The following is a 24978-nucleotide window of genomic DNA, read 5'->3' as shown; positions in this document are numbered from 1 at the left end:
TTACTAGGGTAAACAAGAGTATCATATGGCATCATCATTTAAAGGTTGCAGTGCTGGAAGTCAGCAACAGGAAGGACATATATGCATATAAATTATCCACCCAAATCAGAATCCTTTGGCACTGAAAAATATAAATAACGGTGGGAATAAAGTATGGTTAAATATTAATAGAAACAGGAAACAGAAACAGCTCTACTTACCAAACCATTGTGATCTGTGCCATTGGTTTGGGATCTGGAGCTAAACTGTTGCTGTAGAGTTCTAAATTGACCATTGGAGGAGAGTCCACCTGCAGTAGGATAGAGAGAGATATTACATTTTTTTTTTATTTGATTTGATTTGATTTCTATACCGCCCTACTCCCGAAGGACTCAGGGCGGTGCACAGCCAAACAATAAAATACATACATACAAAATTTAAAAGTGGAATTAAAATCAAATTAAATAGTTTTGGCCCAGACAAATTAAAACCCCAATCAATTTAAAACCTATTTTAAAATTTGAATATATAAAATACTAAAAAATTAAAAAATTAAAAATCTTTTATAAAAGAGGAAGAAAATTAGGCCAGGCCCGCCTGGTGAAATAAAAAGGTCTTTAAGGCGCGGCGGAAGGTACGCAGATCCGGGATCCTCCGTATCTCTGGAGGGAGCTCGTTCCAGATAGTTGGTGCCCCCACAGAGAAGGCTCTCCCCCTGGGGGCCGCCAGTTGGCATTGTTTGGCCGACGGCACCCGGAGGAGCGCCTCTCTATGGGAGCGTACCGGCCGGTGGGAGGCTATTGGTGGTAGTAGGCGGTACCGCAAGTACCCAGGTCCTGAGCCATGGAGCGCTTTAAAGGTGGTAACCAAAACCTTGAAGCGCACCCGGAAGACCACCAGGAGCCAGTGCAGCTCGCGCAGAAGGGGTGTTACATGGGAACGCCATGTCGCTCCCATTACCACCCGCGCGGCCGCACTCTGCGTCAGTTGGAGCCTCCGGGTGCTCCTCAATTATGTAGAGAAAGTGAAGAAAGAAATGGCAGTAGGGCAGTAACTGGCTGAAGCTGGTTACATTTTAAGGAGACATGTTATTTGCATGAGAAAAATCAGAATTTCTCCTCAAATTTAGGGTAGTCCCCAACTTGGTGATGGGGATTGATCCCCTGCATTCTGAACCCATCACTCCCAGCCAGCATTCTCAGCCAATCTGTCTGAAAATGATGGAAGATACTGTCCAGCATCCCTGGAGGGTATCATATTCTTTTTACAGCATGGATTCTGAGATTGTAGCTGGTTTTTATGTTCATCTAATTAACAGCCAAAGTTCTGGTTTCAATTATTCCCATGTTGTATTTTTGAAACGGCACAGGTTTACAATCTTATATTATTGAATGGCCAATCCAGTTCAATTTCATGTCTTCAAGCTGGCAATAGCCCTCTAAAATCTTGGTGACACAGGATTCCTACCCGGTTCTGCACTGCCTCCTATAGTTGGCAATGACTAGCAGAGTGAAATACCTGCAATATGGGATTCTGTCCCTGGAGATACTTGACCAGGGGTGTCAAACTCGATTTCATGGAGGGCTGCATCAGGGTTGTGTTTGGCCTTGGAGGGCTGGGGTGGGTGCATCGCCATGGTGGGCGTGGCCATGGTAGGCGTGACATGGGACTTGTGTCGAGGGCACCTGTGTTGGCCAAGTGCTAAGGCAGGACTTCACTGAGACCCTCCCTCACTCTCATTATAATCTCCTTCCTTCCTTCCTTTTTCCTTCCCTCTTCATTCTCCTTTCTTCTTCCTTCCACTTTTTCCTTCCTTGCTCTATTTCCATCTTCTTTTTCTCTGCCTTTCCTCTTTTCCTTTCTCCGTTCCTGTCCTTTCTTGCATGCTCAAATGCAAAATTTCTCCTTTTGTTTTTAGTTTCTTTTGATAGCCCTCTGCCAGCAAAAACAGGGCATGGGGGGCCCGTGCGCAGCCCCCCCGAGCTCCATTTTACCTAGCAGAGGCACTGCGGGCTGGTTCTTTGCTGTTTCCAGGCCGCCCGCCCCCCGGGTCAGATCTAAGCACCCCGCAGGCCGGATCTGGCCCCCAGGCCTTGAGTTTGACACCCCTGTGCTAGACAGTCCAAGCATTTAACATACAACTGGCTTCCTTTACTATAAAATTAAAGTCCCAGGAGGCTAGATTGGTATACAGCAATCTTCCTAAATCACCAAAGATTCATCTTGTCAAGTATGCTATTTCTATATGGATTGTTCACAACAGTCCAGTTGGGCAATTGGGAAGAGTGAGTAGCTTCCCCACCTCCTTTTGGGAAAACTGGAACAATTGTAAGTTGTTGGAAGAGAGAATTGTGTGTACAATAACTATACCTCCTGTTTTCTGAGTGAGCCTGCTGTCCTCAGGGGCTGTGAAAGATGCTGTCACTGGTGCTGAAATAAAATTCCACTTCTAATCTAGTGTTAGAAGGTGCACCATATTTGTTTAAGGCAGTAAAATACCTTGGACCAATGTTGGTAACCCACTAATTGCTTCCAGAAATGCACAAGCAGGTCATAAGACAATGATGATCTTGTCTGTCCACAAATTGTCCTGCCAAATATATCCTATATTTCATAATAGGGTCTTCAATTTACTCCTCTCAGTTTTCTTCAGGATATATATTTAGAATAGATCCCACAGCCCATATGACAAAATAATAGGTTCTGCTGTTTCTAAAGCAAAATATGAGCCCATAGATATTGTCATATAATAAACAGCTGCCAAAGAATCCAGAAAAGTAAGAGCCAGAGAATCTCTACTCCACATGGGACTAGTTTTAAGTGGTATTTTACCTTTGGGATTCTTTTCTAACAGCCTAAGTCCTGTCATCTTTTGACACTCCAGTTGGAAAATGAACCTTTTTGCAATTGGATTGCCTAACCCTTTTCAATAACTGTTTAGACCCATGCCAAATATGTCACATGTACCTGTTTGTCCTCTTTTGCAGTTTTCTTAACAGTGTCCTTAATTCACCATCCCTATTTATCTCTAATTAGAGCACTACAAATATGGAGCCACTGTACTTGTTCAAAACTACAGAAATTACTGAGCAATAGCTCAGCAGCCTTTTGCCTACCCTCTCCTCTTTTAAACAACTTTGTTACTCATAGATGACACTGAACATGCTGAACTGAAGTTGGGTCATACAATATACTAAGTCAGGAATATACAGTTTCAGGATACACACCAAGACTAGGTGGTGACAGGATCCACTTGGGAGAGTGTAATAAAGATTAAGATCCGAAGTGTGTTATGTTTCTGCAATCTCCCCATTTAAAAAAATAAACCAAAGAAGGGACAAAAGTATTAATGGGGTAAAGGGAGGAAGTAGACTCCCTGCAGCATACCTTTCGCAACTCTATATTAAATCTTGAATCACGAATTGCAAACAAAATTGACTGAATTCATGCAATACACTAATCCAATCCTAGAAAACTATATTATGGCAATTTGGTAGCACTATAAATTATATTGTTTGTCTACCAAGCCATAAACTACATGTCTTACCATGATATGTAATTATTTCAGAGTTGAGATTTTGTCTGAAAATATTTCCTAGAGATGAGCCCAATCAGAAGTTAAACTTAGATCTATTACATTTCCCCCCCCCATTTCATTTAATCGTATCCGATTTTTAGAGACTGCCTGGAGCAGCCCCTGCAGTTTTCTTGGCAAGATTTTTCAGCATCTGAACCTGCTTGCAACCATTTCTTAGAGTGCCTACAGGCTACTTGATTCTACACCTCTCTGAATAGCATATGTTAAGGCTCTAAGGGCTTGGTCAGAGGGTAAAAGGCTGCCCACAAGTCAGGAGCTGCTAGATAGCCTTACAGGCTATTACAATGCTGCCAAAGTAACAATAAAAAGCCTGCAATTCTTTCAAGCTACTTGAATAAATTAGTGTCAGGAACCAATCTTTCCTTCAGAACATTCTTACTTCCCTTAAGATGAATGCATAAATTGTATGTTTTGACACAACTGTATCTGCTCTTTGTTTCAGAGAAACATTAGAGACATCCACAAAGATTATTTAAGGAAATTGTGGAGCCCTATAACATAATAACTACTTTATAGTAGGGAATCTTTATCTTGGGAATCTGCTATTATGCCAGGTATCGCTGACAATCACTCAGCAATTGCCATGGTTATTCAGAAGTCACACAAATTTTAGGGAACTTTATGGACCAAAAAGGACCATTAAAATATGTATGTTTTGCAGCTCATGGGTTATCCAAGCCAACTCTAGATAATAGCATATCTGGAAAAAAATAACATTCATTTCACAAATCATGTAACAATCCCATCCTTGCTTCATGTACATTGGCTTTCTACATGTGAACATTTAGGAAACAGACATGAACATGTGGTTCTAAAGCATGGTTTGAAATAAATACACATACAGATAATCCTTCTCTTCTACGAGCAAGATTGGGTTTGCACTGGTTTATCATTTGGCGGTTGTAGTATACTGGCACTGCAATGCACTTACATTCAGACCCTTCTCACAAGTCTCTACCCACAGTTTATATCATTCACTCTCTCATTCATTTACTTTTATACATTAGCCAACTGACCTTATCAAAATGAAAGGCAATGTCAATATGCAAAAATACGATGCATGAAATGCAAATGTACAAAAGTTGTAAAACGAAGCACATTATTTTATCCCAATTCATTGTATAAAATAAGTTTTCAATCGATCAACCTTGACTATGAACTCGGCAATCCTATTGGCAACAAATGAGTTTGCACTCTACAGAAAATGAAAATGAGTTTTGGCTTTTCGGTCAAATTCTCTACTTAGAGCCTGAAGAAAGAACTTTATTTTGCCTGGATCTCCTGACCAACCCTATAGAGGACTTTACAATTCATGCCTACTCACTGGGCTACCAATGCTGATTGGATAGATTGTATGATTGAAGCTGCTACTTTGGTGCTCAAAATTTTTAACACTATGCAACATTTTATCAGCAGCAACTCACACTCTTAGTCTACAAATGCCAATCCAAGGCTATGGGAAACTCCTGTAGAAGGTTCACCTTACTTTCCAGTTTGATTTCCTTCCTGATACTTGTAGTGCTCCTCCTTTCTCATATATTAGAAGGTCCCTCATGTAGACTTAACTACCATAAATAAAAAGGTTTCACCCCCTTGTGTTGCCTCTTCACTCCTTCATGCCTTATTTCCCAAGCGCCCTTTCCTTTTGTATCAACATCGAAACACACTTTTTAAATTATTTCTTAACAAAGGCCCTTTTGAGAGAGCTTTAGCTTGGCATATTTCCTAGAGAAAAGAAAGGCGGAGACCAGCTATCAGGGTAATCCAGGTGCAGCCCAAACACTGCTAGTGATTATATTTCAGAAGCTGTATAGTTACTGTAGAAACCTTGGCCAAACTTTCACAAATATAATACTTCGTAAGATGAGATTTAGCTATTATAATTTAATATTATCTGTCAAATGACTCCATACTGTGTTCATGACTCTAGAGGGACGGAAGTACAGTGGTTTCCATATCTATTTTATAAGCCTGTAAAAGAAACTTCAATTTAAAAATAGCAGCACAGAATTCTTTATGTCTTTAAATAAGTACACAAAAAATGATTTTGACTGACATGTCAACTAGACCGAGTGCATTTCTAGACAAGTCTTCTTTTGTACAATTGCCCTGCCTTGTTCCTGAAATTTTAAGAGCAAATCTGGAACACAATGTATTTTCTAATCCTTTCATTTTTTCCTTTTTTATTTTCTTTTTTCGGATCACAAATCTTTGTTAAAGAAAGGGAAAAACAAAACTGCAAAAATGCTTTTATGTGGGTAACACTAGAATCCAAAACAGAAATCTTGGTCTAAATTACACAGATAGCTTACTAATATGAACTGGTGGTTAAGGTTCTTGCCCTCATTGGAAAAAAGGTGATTGCCCTAAATGGGAAAAAAAGAAATCTATATTCTCAGACAATCCCTTTTTAAAAACAAACCCTATTTAAATGGTCGAGCAGTTTAATACTCATACAACTTCCCTGCCTCTGTGTGCTTAACTCAGAGCAGTCTTCTCCTGTTTGGTGACTTCCAGGTATGTTCAACTAACTCTGAACAACTCCAGCTAGCAAGCCTGAAAGTAATTTGAACTTCAGCACAACTTGCATGGAACATACCCATTTGGGGAAGCTAGGACAAAACTTTCTAAGTATGTTGATACAAGATCATAAGACATGTCTCATCTCACTGTAGAGGAATGTATTCGTGTAAAAATTTAGTAGTGAAATACAGTAGGTTTTTTAAAAAAAATAATTTTTATTGTAGTTTTTCTTTTTCATAACTCTAGTACATAGTCAGACTGTCATTTTTGTATACTTTGGATTAACACTTTATGTAATATATACATTATATACATATTTATACATTTAATGTCAAATCCTCAACTTCCTTGTGTATATTATCTATTTTTATTTCTATTGTCTATCCACCTATACCATTTTCCCCAAACCTCATAGTATTCCGAATCATCTTTTTCTTTTAATTCTAGGGTAAGTTTATTCATTTCGGCACATTCATATATTTTCTGGATGATCAGTCCCTCTGGTGGTAAATTGCATTCCTTCCAATATTGCATGAATGCAATTCTTGCCACTGTTAATATATGTAGGATTAGATATCGTTATTTTTTAAAATCTAATTTAGTTTTTAATATTCCCAGGAGAAATGTTTCTGGATTTAGCTCAATTTGACAATTTATTAGGTCTTGTAGCCAACCTTGTATCTTGGTCCAGTACTTTTTCGCTTCAGGACATAGCCACCAGGCATGAAAGAAGGTACCTTGGTGCTGGTTACATTTCCAGCACTTTGAGCTTAAGTTTCGGTACATTTTAGCCAGCCTTGCTGGGGCTAAGTGCCAACAGTAGAGCATTTTATATTGATTTTCCTTATAGGCAACCGATTTTGTTAATGTGTAATTTTTGTTCCAAATAGTTTCCCAATCATCTAAATCTATATTATGCCCTATATTTTTAGCCCATGCAATCATCGGTTCTTTTACTCCTCTGCTCTATCAAATTCTAATAAGTAATTGTACAATTTGGATATTAATTTTCTTTGGGGCCAATCAGCAATTTGTCTAGTTGTTTTGGTTCCATGTCAATTCTGTATTCTTCCACATCTTGAAATAAAGTTTTAGTTTTTTATGTTTAATAATTTCATCAATTGCAACTATCATGTAACATGAAACTAATCAGTAAACATACTTTCAGGGATAGAGAGTAACTATTTTCTTGTTACAATCAAAAGCTAATATTTACATTAAGCTTTTGGGTTGACCTCCAAGGTCCCTTCCAACTCTGTTACTGTTACCTGTTTAACTTCTTTGTTCTCATCCTATATTAACAGTATTGTCTTATTTTCATCTTTCGTCTACTCCTTTGTTTGCTCACCATTTGTGAAGTTTCAATGATAAATTCTATAGGACTTTTAAAAAATGTTAGCCTACAATGTTTTATAATATACAAATATATAATAAGAATCTAACAGACAAATTTTGATCTGTTAGGCAGGAATAACTGATTTCAGATTGAAATTGTATCTGTACGTCTTCAAAATTCAGAGTGATTTCATAATTTGGTTCATGATGCATTAAAAAAACTACATATTCAATGTATAGTAATCTAGGTATGAAATTAGAAACTGAGAAAATACCAGCATGGAGTGAGCAACCATACTCATTTAAGAAAAATGCAATGGAAAATATGTGAAAACAATTATATAAAATGTTGTTAGAAGGTTTAGAATCCTATATATCCCAAACAAGACTTATTCATGACTGATTATATCTTGATAAAACCAAAGCAAAACAATTATCACAGATGTTAAAATAGATCACGCAGAGAAAAATAGATTGTGTAAATTAACCTAGTAGGGGTCTATGATACACTTGGGAAACCATAATTAAAACATACAATGTCAATTTTAAAAGAATGAGGGAACAACTGAAAGGACTATCACAATAAAGATTTGGTGGTGCTAAAACAAAATAGGTTTTTAACATAGTATATTTTTAACATATGGTACTTGTAAATTACATCTGTATAACTTATCTTCCCCTCCATTCCATCCCAACTTAAATCTACACCAATCTAGCCACACTGTCTGAGGAAATGATAAAATGTGTCATTCAGAAATAATTCTACCATATTCCTCCTGGCTTTTGCTACTATAGATTAACATGATTCTTCCTTTACAACAGTGGTGCGGTAATCATATGTTCATAACAATTTTCATACAGTTAAGGACACCTCTCTTGGCACCAACAATGTTAATTGTTCCATTACTATAGAAAGCAAGTAAGTCAGAGTGAGGATAGGGAACATTTTTCTTTATATTAAAGGATTAGAAAACCTGCTGTGCCTTGACAGATGCTTTCAACTTATTACGATAAAGTTTATAGAAGTAGCATAGAACATAATGCAAATTCTTCTCATTTTACCAAGCAAGTGCATGTGCTATTATTAAACATGACTCCAACTGAAAATAATTATCTAGATGTTATTGGTCAAACATACCTACAGGTATTTAAAAAATATACTGTGGTGTATCTTCCAACAAAAGAGGAAACATAATCCCGGCTCAAAACCCTACAAGGAACTCAGCTCCTAGAGCTTCTCATGAATATTGACATATTAATTTCCTACCTCATACTTGATATGTTAATTTATGACAGTGGCTTAGAGTTCATTTAATAGATTTGCTTTCAGGCTTCTAGTGGAAATTGTTCCAAAATACAACACAAAGCTTTCCTTATTAAAAAGTAGCCAAATAATTTTATCTGATCACAATGCTAGGCAATCCAGGCCTCAGCTTTTTGCTAACAAAGGGAAGGAAAACACTCCATCTGATCATCTCAAACTGGCTCCAAAGTTTTAGACCACTAAGAAGAACTTTAGTTCTTGAGTTCCTCTCAGAAGACTTCCATCAGCAAAAAAGAAAAAGACAGAGGTAGTATCCGGTTGTCTCTCCCACTGCAATTCCAGTATCACCTTCTGCATCTGCCCTCTGGGTATTCCAATCGTCTGCCACAGTTTTTGGGGAAAGTAAAAGGGAAAGCAATTAAACATATATTTTTTTTGCCTCCTTACCCATTCATTCTTTCTAATTGACATGGACACTTTAATCCAGTGGTGAAATGTAAAATTTGTACTACCAGTTCTGTGGGCATGGCTTGGTGGTGGGGGTGGGGGTAATGTGACTGGGTGGGTGTGGCCAACTTTTTTTTTTTAAAACTTTTTAAAGCATTTTTTTACAACCTATTCGGGCAAATAGGTTGTAAAAAAATGCTTTTAAAAGGTAAAAAAAAGGCTCTGACGATCGCGCGGCACAGCTGTGATTGTCGGAGCCTTTTTTTTTTTTTTTACTTTTTAAAAGCATTTTTACTTTAAAAAAAAAGGGAAAAAAGTTCCGACAATCGTGCGTCACTCAGCTGACCATTGGAACTTTTTTTTTTAACTATTTTTACTACTGGTTCAGCAAACCAGTTGCCTTTTTTACTACCGATTCAGGTGAACCGTAAGCATTTCACCCCTGCTTTAATCTATTAATTTTTCTCCGTGCAACACAAGGACTGGGGAAGTGTATTTGGAGGTGTGTTGCTTGAAAGCAGCTTTGCAGCAATTCAGTTGTGGCTCCAAACCTGCCTGTTCTCCCAAAGTCAGCTGTTTAGGGAAGGCAAGTCGACCGATTTCTTGCTTTGCACTACTTTATTTGAAACTGAAGCAAAGCTGGTTTTCCTTTGTAATGCTACAGCTCTAAAGAGCTTAAGGGCCTGCTATTTCCCATTGGGAAATTCTGACTATGCCCTGGCTTCCAATTGTAGGGCAAGCGTGATGTAACCTTTCCAATCCTTCATTGGGTCCAAGGAGACACAGTGAAGTTTAACTCCATGAAGATTAAGAAGCTTCATGAAATGACTGATGAGAAAGTCTGCTCAGTGAAAGTAGGGCAGCCACAAGATTATTCCAAGAATCATTAATGTTTAAATGCAGTAGGAAACTCTGTGGAGGTCCCACAGTGTTTTGTGCCTGAGAAAACCACCGGTTGATCCCAACAAGAGCATATCTGGAAAGGCTGAAGGCAGAACTTTAAAACAACTTAAATCTTCTCCGCTTTTTAAGAAATTAAATTCCAATACACACGCTTTAAACTGGGCTCAGATACAGATTGGCAGTTTACAGAAAGAGCACAATATAATTTGCTAAGGCTAGAAAACATTCAATTATCCCAGAAATCTGGATTCAGGTTTGCATTTTAGAATAAACTTGAATCCATATTCAATATGCCAAAGATGGTGGCATTCCTTAATGAGGCACTTGGCTGGACAGATCCTTGACTACATTTTCAGTTCCGTTTATGATATGGTGAGAAAACAATGAGTCATTCTGGATCATATCTAATACTTCTCCTGAACTTCTATAATTCACTCAGAGATTCTGCCTTAGATGGAATTTTCCTATTTTATGGTTTTTCTCCTATATATTCAAAGCAGTATTTGCTGCCAAAAAATATGTAATTTGTAGGATTTAGGCCAAAAGAAATCCAGGACTGCCTCTTAGAATTAAAACAACCAAACACTCCAAAAAGTAATGTAATGTTAGTCAGAAAGAAAACATCATTTCATTAATAAAAGTCATACATTTACAAGGAATTTAATGGAGAAAGCACACACTTCTATCTGGTAGGCCAAACTCCTGGCAATTTATTCCAAGTCCACTGAATAAGAAAGACTAGGATGGTCATTGTATAGCTTAATTTTGGTTCTGATTGCCAACAGAAATCAGCCCTGCACCGTAGTTTATTAGCAGTGTGGCTTTGTTTTGTTTTTTTCTTAGAAGCAAGGCTAGTTTAGAGAAAGACGCTTGCCATGATTAATTAAAACAAAGCTTCGGCCTTAAGTCAAGAGCAAGAAAAGCATTCCTGCAGTTGAAGAGAGATGTGTGTGATACTGGAATCACAGAAACATAAATTTAGAAGCGCCATGTAGGACATTGTCCAATCTTCTGCAGGAATCCAGATGAAAGCATCCCAGGCAGAGAGTTATCTGGCCTTTGCTTAAAAGCATTAGGGGAGCCTATCATCTCTCTGGATAATTTGGGCTGCTGTCCAACAACTATTAGGACATCTCCACCCCTCCACCCCCGGGCATCACTCATTCAGCTCCTTCAACTGCTCTTCAGTTTTACTAATCCCCTGGTCATCCTTTCTGCTTTTCTTTGCTCCAATGTTTCATATTTCTTTAAAAATATTACCTGAGAACTGAAACCAGTCCTCAGGGGTGCAGATCTGACTAAGAATAAAGTTGAATTATTATGGCCATGATTTGATAGATATACTTCTGTTAATGCTGTCTAAACTTGCCTTTGCCTTTAAAAAAAAAAACTACATCACACTCCTGTCTCATATTCCATTTCTAAATTACGGAAATATTTTACAAGCATCATTACCAAGATGTCCCCGATATCTCTCTTTATTAATGTATTTCTATCTTGCTGAAATTCTAAAGACTCTTGGCAGCGTAGAATTACATTTGAGTTTTGCTTTCTAAGTCAAGAACTTGGCACATTGTTAAATTTATTTCCTATTACTTTTAGCGTGTTTCTCTAAATTATCAAGATTGCTCTGAATATTATTTCTGTCTATATTACTTATTCCATCCAATTTTCTGATATCGGCAAATCTAACAAGCATTCCTTCCACCTCCTCATCCAAGCCATTACTAAAAGCATTGGAGAAGTCAGGTCTGATTCTCCTAGCAACCCACTTGATTCCTTTTCCAATCTGATGGGGATTCATTGATAAATCCTCTTTGAGTATAAATTTATCTATTTATTCACTTCATTAGGCCCATTTCAATATTATACACAAAAAAAATCAGTATTTTCTTATTATTTTTAAACAAATCTCAGGCTTCAGTCCTATCTTTTCTTGCTGGAATAGATAAGTGAACCAACCAAACTAAACAGAAAAGCGCTTGTGATGTCACAGAAATAAAATACAATCAAATTTCTTACAACATTGAAGTGTATGTTTGTTTGCACAGAAACATAAGAATGAAAGCACTGCACTGAAAAATTATTCCTTAGACACATAATGCATTTTAAGCTAAGAAAAGGGAGGAACACCATTGCTGGGTGAGGCAGCATTTCACATTGCACAGGTCTTCAGTCTGCATCCAAAATAAATATTTATTGTATTACTCCACCAAGCACAGAATAAATTATACAATTGTTGCTGAATGCTGCAATACTTAAGATGTTAAAAGACACAGTACTGCATCTTAGCTCTGAATCATCATATTTTCTACCTTACTATGAACTTGGCTTTCCTTTTTCTTATTTTTCTGCTCTGCCAGGTTGGAACTAAATAGTTCCTGTATTTATCCATCACTTGAATAAAAAAACCACAAATATAAATAACATAAATATAAAATGTATTTTTAAAAAATTTACCTGTCAGATTTGTAATTCACACTAAATAGTTCTTATAGCAGAAAGAAAATCTGAACTTACTTCTAATTTTTTTTTAGCATATCTTCTGGGGAAAATCAGCTAGCCTCATGAAGAGTTAGCTCAACAAAGACTTTATTTTCCCATATTTATAATGGATGAAATAAGAAACCAATGAATGAAATGGGAAACTACCACACTGAATTGCTCTGATAAGAAACTGATAATAGAACAAAACTTTGCCGATTTTAATACTCACCATCCAGATTAGTTCCAGGCAATTCCCTATTTTTATTAGAGTAATATATTTCCTATGAAAGTGTGCAGTATTTGAATTTGAAGTAGGCAAAGGTGCACTGGATCTTAAAACCACATATTCCTGAGCTTCCACAGCTACCTTTAGGGATATGCTGTCAAGTGCAGCAAGGGTATTAATCATGCTTACACGAGTGAGTATGGTTACAAAGAACTACACTATCATAACTGCATACTTCAGCAGTTTTCTCAAACAGAATCCCCCCTAGAGATCCATCTATCTTTAAAAAGTCTCTCCCTCCAGCCTTGGGTTAGCATCAATGATAAGCCCCTTCTAGGATTTTATGCATTCGCTGAATGTTTTCTTTAGATGTGCAATGCTATTTTCTCATTGGAGGGGGGAGGGGATTCCAGTGCTTCCAATGTTGCCATACCACTCCAAGCTTTTAAATGCAGGGTTGCATCTGGATGCTGAAATTCATTCTGCCATACCGATATCACTGCACAATAGTTAAAATCAGGATGTAAAAGTAAGTAAGATTCCTAAAGAGTGGTGACTTCAGCAAGAGCTATGCTAGTTGGTAAAGGCTATTTTTGGTTCCAAAGGAATCGTATGAATTGGTATTAATCCTGAGTGAATCTCATGCTAATGGTGTCCTTCAGGAAACACCTGGAGCAGCACAAATCTGACCTAGTTCTGTTTTCATCTGTTAAAACTATCCCAAGGAATGTTTAAAAGCTCACTTAGGTTGCAATTCCTGCTTCCTTTTGCAACTGTCAGCATTTACCTTACTGTCATACATCTTTAATTACTATTGGATGCAAAATGTCAGATGTCAAGGCTATTAGCCGCTATTGCGGTTAATAGCTGCAAAGTATTTGCTCAACTTGAGGAAACAATGATATGAAGAAAACCTTTTCCCTATTATTAGCCACCATACTTGATCATTTTTAGGGTATTTTAGCAATAAATAAGCTTGTACATTTTCCCAATTCTAACTCCAAAACCTGGCACAGTGTTTAGCCCAATATAATGACAAAAAACAGGCCTACCCAGCTCTGCTCAAACACTGATATGATATGGACTTCTGAACAATATTTAAATCTGCCAAAAGTCAAGGAAGTTAAAATGAACAGATCTAAAATGTGAAGTGTGAGGTAAAACATAAGCTTGAAATTAAAATAAGGTACTCATTAAACCTGAGATTTGAAAACCTATGTTTGTGTAGAGAAAATTAATTCAACAGTATGGTGCTTCTGCTGTTACACAGTCCTGCAATAAACCCAGACTCCAGGAATGACATAACTACTATACTAATTGCTCCAACCATATGCTGTTTCCACTGTCTGCTTTCCTCACAAGTTTTAGGGATCTGAGTTCCCACTGCTGTGTACAGCCCAGAAAAACCTGGTTCCTTTTCAGGGAATGTATGTGAAATGTAGAATTCTATTTAGACAATCAGGTGTTTGAGTGGTCTCTTTTAGCCACACACCCAGATAATTCATCTGCAGCATACATTATCTATCCTGTAGAATTCTCATGATGGAATCTGAGAAATAAACACAAACATGCTTTAATATATTCCCCTATCCACAGGGCAAGGGCGGGAATGTGCATACAATACAAAAAAAAGCAAAACTTGGCTTATTAACTGTGCCTACAACTAATTTGTGAAGGTGGACCTGGAGAAAAGGTAAGAAGAAAAGGAAGTAGCTGAGCTAACAGCTACCCAGAGAGGCCATTCTACATGTAGGGATAATATGATGGCAGGAAAGAGAAACTGGGTGGGGTTCCAAACTATTAACTTGCTCCAGACAAAAAGACTGACTCATAATTTCTTCACAAATATATGACATTATACATATGTATCAAATACATGTGTAGATCACCCTTTTCCAACTTACTGCCATCCAGCTATGTCATCTAGGATTCCCAGAATACCCACTTGCTGGCTGGCTGGGAATTCTGGGAAATCTAACAACAAATCCTAACAATTCATCTATATTCACTGGCCACATCTGAGAGAGATCAGCAGATGGTATGAATTACAACGTCTGGTGAAACATGTACAACTTTTAATCAGGAAAATGTTTAAGAGGAACACTTTCCAAAATGACATAATGGGATTGAGTGCAGAATCCAAAGAACAGGATTCTGAGTGCTGGAGGAAAGCTGGCTGCACTGGGTCCCAAGAACAGAAAATTAGATGAGAAGGGGATTCTGGTGAATTTTAGATACAATGCCTAGAATTCAAGCTGATAGTATCCAGTAGGGATGTGCAAACTGTTTTGATTTCAAAGAGGAATTTTTGATGCCCCCGTAAAACAAAATGCAGTGTTTTAATCTGAGACTAAATTAAAGCTCAGCTTTTTCCAAGGGCCTTTTTGGGGCATAGTCTAGTTCTTCTGAGAATGCGGCTGAGCTCTTGTTTTTGACTTATGATTGGGTTATATTTTCCAGACTTTTTCCAGTCCAAACTAGTAGAGTAGCACAGACCACATTCTTTGCTGTCATCTGGATCAGGTGATGAGGGAATGGAGTGTTGAGAGGAAAGACACAATTAAGGACAAGGTCAAACAGAAGAAGACTACAGTACTTGCAGCTGCAAAGCTGCTAATCTGCCTGGTAAAATTGGTGCTGTTTAAAAGAAAGAAAAATGTGTGGGAAAATAAAGGAGTTACTGTGGGTGGGTGAATGGGTTCAATGAGGGTTGTGCCATGCCTTAATTTGTGCAGGGATATACACGTGCATTCACACAACAGTTTGTGTTAGAGACAGGTGCTACGTAATGAATAATGTTGCTGAATCTGCACCCTGGTTTGCTTAGCCTTGTTTATGGAACTTTGTTATGCACCTTTTGTGTGTACATTTTTGTCTTGTGTAACATTAATATTATTCATAAACTCAAGAAACATCAGCACTTCTTTTTTGTAGCCACCCCTATAATATGCAAGTAAAAACATCAGGAAAGAGTAATATAAATGCATTTGTTTTTGTCTGCACCTGGCAGACAGGCTGGAAAAAAAAATGCAGCGCCCTTTAGAAATTTGGCCAAGGTATTTTTTTAGAATTCAAAACATGAAGAAATTCTAAGTAAAATAGGTATAATATTTGAAAAGAATATTGAAGACTTTAAGAAACTGAAAAAAAAAATCTATTTTTTTCCCCATAGAGAGCAGAGAATGGCTTTCCTGATAATAGAAGGTAATTGAAACAGATCTCTGTTAATAGAAACAAAGCTGCCTTTCCATTGTTTTATGAGAATGCAATTAAAGTTTTAAAAAATGTTTAAAAAATGATGCCCTTAGCCACATTTTCTAAAACTAGGGTAGTAGGCGTCATTCAGCATAGACTACTACCTACCTACTCTTGCACATTCAAGGAAGCAAAAGTGATTTCTGACTTGCCATTTTTTTCCTGTGGTTAAAATCTTCAGAATAATACAAGTTTCATTCTGCTGGGGGAGAAAATGTTCAGGCTGTTTCAATTTTTATTCTAATGGAATACATCCGAGTAGAAACATTTGAGAGAACATTTGAGTGGGGTACTTTGTTCTAAGCTAAGAATAAAACTTACTTTCTGTTTTATGCATATTCCTATCAACCATGGAAGTATGCCATGGGCACTGCTTATGAAATGGATAAAACTCCTTTAAATGCCTTCAGTACAACAGTGCATTCTTTCTGTACATAAAAGTATATTTATTTTTGAATAGCATCATCAAAGAACAAAGTATGATAATGTCTTGCCAATGGCAACTTTAAAATAAAACAAAACAAAAAAGAAACAACGTTCAATACTGGACACAGAGTAGCTGGTAGGGAGAGGAAAAACAGAGAACAGCCAACTTGTCATTTACAGCTGCTGTTCAGGAGGCAGAACAACTTTTTTTCCCTATTGATTTAAAAGGAAGAACTTGAATAAATAAGAAGTACAAAAAAATCAGATTTTGCTTTAGTATGAGGAAAACTTTCTACTAATAATAGTTTGACAATATATAGTAGACTTCTCTCACAGGTTGTAGACAATCCTTCAAACGAGAATTTTAAGAAAAGACTAGAACATTATTGATCAGGGATGCCATTATTGTACTCTGCATTAAGCAGAGATCTCATTAGACCAGCTCTAAGTTCCTTTCTCATTTCTATTCCCACAATTTTTTGCATTAGGCTAGCACCAATTTGATATGCAACAAGATACAATGTTTACCTTTCTTCAAAATGTCTTGCCTTCTTTGCAGTTGCTAAAAAGTGTGGGATGTATATTTTATAAGTAAGTAATAAAAATAAATAATTTGTGCAAATTATATCCCTGTTAAATATACCAGAATAAATTTGATCAAGCTTTTTCTCCCTCATTCTATTTCTACCTTGTTAGCAATCTTGGAAATTTTGGGTAGCACATGGTTTTTTGGCTTGCTCCATTTTGGAGATAAACTAATCCCAAGTAAGCCTCCAAACACTTTATTTTTTAAAAACAACAACAACAACAACAACAATAATGTAAAACTTAATTAATGTAATTGACCTTTTGGTGCAAGAAAATAATGCTTGCTGGGCATTCTTTGTCTTTTACAAAGAATTGGCTAGGTGTATACTTTTGTATGAGCCAGTTTGGTATATTGGTTAAGGCATCAGGCTACAAACAAGGAGATGGTGAGTTCTAGTCCTGCCTTGGGCATGAAGCCAGTTGGGTGACCTCTCAACCCTGGGAAGGAAGCAAAGGCAAACCACTTCTAAAAAAATCTTGCCAAGAAAACTGCAGGGATTTTGCCCAGGCAATCTCTGAGAATCAGACATGGAAGAACAACAACCACCAAAAAAAAAACAAAAAAACACTTTTGAATACAGATTTCATCAGAAAGAAATGCTTAATCTACAGATGGTAAATGAAGCAAAAAATAACTTATAAGTGTCCAGGTGGTAGTATGCTCAGCCATGCATGCATGCACACCAATTCTATTATTTTGGATCTTTATGGCTGAATCCCATACATCTTATTCAAATTCCCCTATAATTATCTATGAATGGAGATAGTCTGCTTTGTTCTTAGAGATGAAAACTGCTGAAAATAGAAGAATGGGCAGGAGGTGCAAATGTTGCTACTTAAAGTCAAGGATGCCTTTGATAATTAGCGTTACAATAGCCAACCAGCTTGACTGATATATTCAACCCTTTTTCTTTCCTTCTCTATTCACTTATCTCCTCCCTGTGTTTCATCTGTATTCATCCCCTATTATTCTGTGATGTGTGTGAGAGAGAATGGCTGGTACCTACAATGAGGGAATCAAACTATTTAACACACAGGTTACTATATTTTACTAATTTTAATCAGTAATTGTTTTTATTCTGATTCTATCCTTTTTGGAAGTGGGGTTTCTAGCAGGTTTATTTATTTGTTCAGTCAGTCCATATACATAATATATGCACACAGAAGTGTGACATGTACACACATTTATGGGGGGGGATCTGAACAGGAAATCATACATTGATAAAGGAAGTTGGGAACTGCCCAGTGTTTTATCATTTTTTTCTCTTATATTTATATTCATATTTCTTTTGGGAGGTCATTTTATATTCAGGGTAGTCTTCTGTGGTAATTACAAAAGGAGCCACATGAGCCATCAACTTTCATTCTAGCTCTCTTCTTCTTGGATCTAATTGTGATCTTGTTGTGGATCTTGTGCCAATCACTTCTAGTGAATCAAGTTGGGGCATCCTCTTAGTGGCCAAATATCACTTTTTATATTTTGGGGCAAACAAGTGGTAACATGGACTGGAATGGGGGAGAAGATACAGGAAAGCTATTTGTAGACTTACACTTCTATTTGCTTAAGCTTTATGTGCACAAAAATTGATAGAAAAATATGTTGTTACTCTTCAGTAACAGTGAGAGTAGTGAAGGCCACAAAGGCAGAATTCAATGTCCATGATCAGCTGTGGAACTAGAAATTACACTCCTGTCTTAAACAATTAAACTGGTATTATTCTCTAACTGGGCTATTCTACCTTTCTGAAAATACTCTGCAGAAGCCTATCTTTAAAGCACACAACAATTTCACTATGAAAACCATTATATTGTCATCTTTTCAGACCTAAGCTTCAAAACAGAGGAGATTTTCCTCCCTGAGATCTACTGCATCAAAAACCAAACAGCAGAAAAAAACAGGTACAAAAAAAACCCCAGCTTTAAAAAGAAAAAGAAAACATGTCAACAAAACATCAGGTGAGTCAAGGCTGATGACTGGAGAAAGATTGCGATCCATCCTCAAAGCATATACATAAAGGGATTCCCCAGTTCAGTTTTGGCACAACAAGAAACTAAAGACAATTGATGATACACAAGTTAGGTTATATAATATAGTTACTATAAGAATATATATAGGATATATAATACAGTTAATATAAGAATGTATATATGTGCATATATATCACCATTTAAATATTCTAGAATTCTGGGGGTTATGCTACATTATGAGTCAGCATAGGTGACTAATGTTAATACCTATGTTCTGTGTAAGAAGGCACCAGGGCAAGTTTACAGAGTTCCTTTCTCAAATCAGAATAATCCCTGTAAGCATATGCTGATGATGATTATTTACTAGCATACTGCCTATTCCTTTTAAAGGCACAGTTGAGTTGACATGACTAGTTGGCCATCTTCTCAACAGTGTTATTCAGAATCTGATTCCCATCTTCTTTGTGGCAGTTTCTGCCTTTCTACCCCCTTGTTTTCTCTCACTTGTTCAATCACTTCCACAGGACAGAAGATGTATATAACGTCCAGCTTCCCCTCTTTCCAGGGGCAAGTGTATCACATTCAAGATGCTTCCTCTTAAAAGGATTAAAATCAATTCTGTATGCTACCATCACAATCTTTTCAAATGTGGTTGTGGGGCAAAGAGGACAGGACAGCAGGAGGAAGACACTTCCCTAAACCTAACTATGCTACATGTCATAGTTGAGACACACACACACCCAGCTCTATCTCTACTGAAAACAGAGAACAAACAGGAAATTCTTTGTTTTTTCCCTGAAGGACTTAAATGTAAGCAGTTCAAAAGCTCTTTAAAGACAGTATTATCTCACCCCTGTTTTTGAAGGTGAAAGACCTCTTATCAGTCACTGGAGGGCATCGATTCAGAAAAGAGTTAATAATACCAAGCCCGTTTATCCAGATCTACTCCTACCCCCAAACTAAGAGAGATTTTCATGTAATCTTATTATATGAGCCTGCTCATATAGTATAGTATGAATCCATATTTAGTTAGAGGAAGTCTTTCATAACAAATGTCCTTAGAATGGATATGTTCTTTTTTTCTTAAAATGGGATTGGAGGAGGAGTTGCAGCATGTGACCTGTGAGCCAAAAGTATCTCTAAACCATTGTGACACCATGGTCTGACAATATTGCTGTCTATGATTGTAGCAATGCAAATTGCCAGATAACAGCAACATTTCTCACTATTGAACACACCTATAAAATTCAACCTCCCCAACTCTGGATAGAGTCCCAAGAACGTTCCACACCCTTTTGCACTCTGATTCAGGTGATTCACTCTGAAGGCACAAATAAACCCACAAGTGGCCTCAGTGACTCTCACAGAGCTAATGGCCAAACTTCAGAGTGCTTAATAACCAGATGATTGCAAAGAATATAAATCGATCCATTCCCCACCATTCAGTCAGAACTAAAGAAATTTCTTGGATGAGAACTGAAACATTTTCAAGAAAAAAAATAAGAAAGCCCAACTGCCTTTTGAAAAGCACTTTTGGGACAACCATGATTGAGAATATCTACAGACAACTCTGCCAAAAATTTAGAGAAACAAATTGGCCCTCCAGTATCTTTATTGTACTAGTATTCTTCTCTATGTAACATCTGCAGGCAATCTAGTATTTTCCAGATATATTGAACTAAACACTCAGCAACATGATTGAGCATGGCCAATGGCCAGCGATAAGAGTTTTAAGATTTCTGGAGGGAGCACTGCAGTATGACATGTTTGAGCATTATCCTTTCTGTCAATAGTAAGTCTCAGCCCAGTCTCTCAACTACCGTTGGTCTGGGGCCGATTCCCTATCACACAAAACAATTTAGACCCCATTGGATAGCTGTCTATCCTACATCCATTAAAGATATACATGTTTCAGAAGCAGCCAGGTCTGAACCTGTACCAGGTCTGTACCATAATAGGAATCATATGTACGTATGTCTTGAATTTTATGGGGAAAAAAGAAATATGTATTGAAGTCTGCATAATTCTGATGCAGGAAGAAGATAAATAGGTTGTTAGTGGGAAATGTGTGGCTTTCTAGAAATACAAATCCCAGCTTCCTGCATTATTGACCTTGCTAGCTCAATATTGGTGCTCACCAATATCTAAAGGGTGAGAGGTCCTTCATCCTGGAATACATTACTGGTTCCTGAATAATCTGATTAGAAATGTGACTTGCTTATTCTATAACTGTGGATAATTCATATTTCAATCCAATTTAAGATCCCCATGTTATTTAATAATGACTTTGTGTAAATCCTATCTTTCTATTGCGTATCTAACAACACTGTAACATGCAGGATAGACATCAGGACAGAATATGGGGTTATTATTATTATTATAATATTATTAGAGTCAGACTGATATATCAAAAGATAAGCAGACACAAAAAGCAAGGTCCTGGTATCTTCAAAAGTGGTTTACCCACTTCTGAAGCATTAATCAGAGTACAGTTCAAAGGAAATTTAGTTAGCATAATCCTGTGCAATGTATCTACTACCATTCAGCAATCTCAGAATGTTATGAAGAGATAAATTAAGATAGCCATCACAATGCTTTTTAATACAGAAATTCAAAAAAACTTCAGAGAACTCATGAAGCAGAAACAATGAGTTGATAAACAGTGTCAAGGAGAGTTCAGATGGGATATGTTAAGAAACCATCACCTCAGCAACAACCCACACTCAAAGTCTTACCTTCTCTGCAGCAGTGCTAAGTCTAGAGAAGAGCAAATTGCCATATTGATTTGAATTTATCAGAAAATGTATCATTTCCTGATAAAGAATTAAAGATGGCAACTTTTATCCAGACTTTCTACTGAAGTTGTATGTAATAAACTAAACAACAATGATAAATTAAATAATTTATGAAACTTTCTTCCCAATTTATCAATTATGTCAGAACAGTTAGGTATTCTCTTAAAAAAATTACAGAAAGAAACTTTCAAGCCAAACTTCCCCAGCCAGAAAGTACAATATAAAGAGTCTGACTAGCTTTGGTGGATTACTTATATACATATAAATTAAATTAATAAAATTATTATACTACATCTCCTAATAAAAAACATGAAAAATAATGAACAGAAATGCAGCCAAAATCTCTCAGACGCCATCTTAAAAGGAAACAAAATGGGTTTCTTTTAAATGCTAGTCAGTTTTTCAGATGTAACAGAGCAAAAGCCTAGTAATTAGAGACAATATAATTGTAACAGATGCCATCTAAAAAATGTGAAGTTCAAAACTATAATTCTGCTCAATGCTTTTATTAGTTCCTGGATTGGCAGACATCTAACTGATACAACTTTCCAGAGATCCTGGGGTTGTGAAAACAACACCAAATTGATTTTTTTTTTGTCAGTGATGCAACTATGAAAGACATAATGACTCTGACAAGGAAGGCTTTTCTAACAAGGCATTTGTTAATAAGTGAGAAATAAACTCCTGATTCACATTGGAAAATGCGTAGTTGAAATAAAAGGGGAAGGGCAAATTCAAATCCTACTCTGTTCAGCTATTGAATTACTTGCACTGTTTTCAATAACTCAAACATACATTTACACATAATAAATCCAGTGGGACATAATCTTCAAGTAAACATGCCTGGAATCAAGCTTCCCATCTTGTTTATCTCACTATGTTCAGTCTTAAACCTTTTTTACTAGAACTCAGCTGTATTTACAGTACTTTAGTGGAACCAACTCCTAAGAAAGTATTATTCTGATAATGGTTCTGTATTACACAATATTTTGAATAACTATAATATAGTATCAATAAACAATTAACTTAACAAATTCCTTCTACTTTTTTCACCATTAGATAAGCTTTAGATAAGTGATAGAGATGAGATTAAAAAAGAACAGCATGGAATATAATATTCCTGAATTGGTTTAGAAAGAATAGTTATAGTTTTGAGTTTCTTCAGTTTATGTCATTCTTTTCTGGGAAAAAAAAAAGAGGAATGAAGGAGTATTCTAGTTATCTAAAACCTAAAGACTCTCTCCTACAAAACTGGGAGTCAGCAATGCAACATAAACTGGTATAGTTACCTTGAATGAAAAACCAAATTAATGAAAGGCAAAATTTTTCTCCTATCTCATGCAATCCTCCTTTTGGCTGACAAATCTTTGGTACTACTGTCTCTGATATGAGATGAATAGAAGGCTAGAAATTAAAGACAACATGTGGATTTCCCATCACTTTCCATTAACTTAGAACTGCAATTGGAAAAATAAGGGTTGTTTTTTTAAATGAAAGCACAGCTAATCACTGTTTCATAGATTTCAAAGAAGCTTCAACACTGCTGCAATCAAGGTCACACACCCAACCCAACATATTTCTGGAAGCAATATTTGCATCAGCATTCTTGAACTAACTCCTCCAAAATCAGCTTCCTCCACCACCACCCCACCTCTTAAGTCCAGGCCTTTTATAGATGCAACACCAGAGAAGAAACTTAGGAGAATTCACTGAACAATAGGAATGGGATGCAATAAAAAAAGTGTCCTTTTTATTCTAAAGCCGAGAGGCTTATTAAGAGTTCCAAGAAATTCTAAGCCAAGAGGCATCCCAGTTCATCTCTCAAGCAATCACTGGGTAGTTTTTGGCAAGCCATGATTTGTTTGTTTGTTTGTTTACCCTAGGAACTAGGGAGAGAGAGAACTGTCACTCCGCAAAGCATTCGCGAGAAACGCCTGTGGTTAAATGGCCTCCTCAACCCACTCAAGTCCCCTTATAGCCCCCTTAGACGGACGCCTCCACCCTCTTTGCTCTGGAAAAAGGCCCTAAAAGGTCATCTTCCCCACCCCCGCCATCCCTCACCCCAGCGCCTACCTTTCAACTCGGCGTAGTCCGAGAAGGCTCCGTTGCTCCTGGGGCCCGAGTGGCTCTTCTGCAGCATCCGCATCCGGACTTGCTCCTGCACCCGGGCGTTCTTGAGCAGCTCGGCGTCCGGCACCTCTTTGCGCTTCCTGTCGAGCTGCTGGTCCGATGGCAGCGCCAAGGAACACACACCGTTCTCCGGCTGCAGAGCCGACAAGAAGAAATTATTTTCCTGCATGGTGGCAGCAGCCGAGCAAAGGGGAGGACATTCAAACAGGCCCGGCTCTTTTCTCTCTCTCTCTCTCTTTTTTTTTTCCTGCCTGAGGCCTCGTTGGACCCAGCGAGAAATTGCTCGGACGGGGAAAGGGGGGGGGAAGTTCCCACAACTCTGCGGCTGTTTTTCTCTTGAGCCCGAGCGGGCAGTTCCACACTCCGAAAAGGCGCGAACTTGTCTACAGGTGGCTCCGGCAGGCCTTTCCTCTCTACCTCGGTTATTCAGCTCAAGAAAGTTGTTCCACTCGAGGCGCGGCCGGGCGCACAAAGTCCTCTTAACCTCCCCGGTCCCGCGCCATGCCCGTCTTCCCCGCCAGCCTTGTTTTGGTCTCCTGGGACACTCCTTGCCCAGACCTCCCCCCCCCCCGCCCGCTTTACTTGTAACACACCTACGGGGTCACACCCCTTTCCCTAGCAACTGACGCCGGTTAAGGAAGGCGGGCTTTAAGGCACAGCAGGCCGGCCGGTTCCACCTTAAAAAAAAAAAGAAAGAAAAAAAAAAGCAGGTGAGGCGTTTGGCAAGCTGCGAAATTTCCGACAGAATCCCAAAAGGGGTGCCCGAGATGCAACCGCCGGCCCTGCCCTGGCTCTCGTCAGCCTCCGCAAACCAGCCGAAGCGGTCCTGGGTGGGTGCGGCGAGGCCTTCGGGGCTTGTGGGGGTGGGGTGGGGTGGGGTACCATCATCTCCTTTCCTCCTCCCCTTGTTGGGAGCAGCGAAAGTTACAAATCGCTTTGGTCTGGCTAAGGGAAACTTGTCTGGACTCCTTGGGGGCGGAATGGCCGGAAAGAAAGCAAGGAAAGAGAAGGCGCGCGGCCGTCCCGCCTCAGCCGAGCCCAGGTTTTTTTTGGT

The 24978-nt window shown here is 37.9% G+C and overlaps 1 protein-coding gene across 1 annotated transcript in view; it reads right to left on the bottom strand.

Annotated features, from left to right (window-relative positions):
- The window catches only part of PKP3 (plakophilin 3), a 47217-nt gene extending 22767 nt beyond the window's left edge, over nucleotides 1-24450 (bottom strand). The window contains exons 1-2 of the mRNA XM_070957362.1: nucleotides 23868-24450; nucleotides 201-289 (exon numbers count right to left, since the gene is read on the bottom strand). Coding sequence (XP_070813463.1) covers nucleotides 201-289; nucleotides 23868-24093 — 315 coding nt within the window. The 5' untranslated portion in view covers nucleotides 24094-24450. The remainder of the gene's footprint in view (nucleotides 1-200; nucleotides 290-23867) is intronic.
- Between the last annotated feature and the right edge of the window lie 528 nt (nucleotides 24451-24978).

The sequence above is a fragment of the Pituophis catenifer genome, unplaced genomic scaffold (genome assembly GCF_029215685.1).
Source record: "Pituophis catenifer annectens isolate HBS135680 unplaced genomic scaffold, rPitCat1.0.hap2 SCAF_1, whole genome shotgun sequence".
Lineage (NCBI taxonomy): Eukaryota > Metazoa > Chordata > Lepidosauria > Squamata > Colubridae > Pituophis > Pituophis catenifer.
This window is presented reverse-complemented; position numbering and strand designations above follow the sequence as displayed.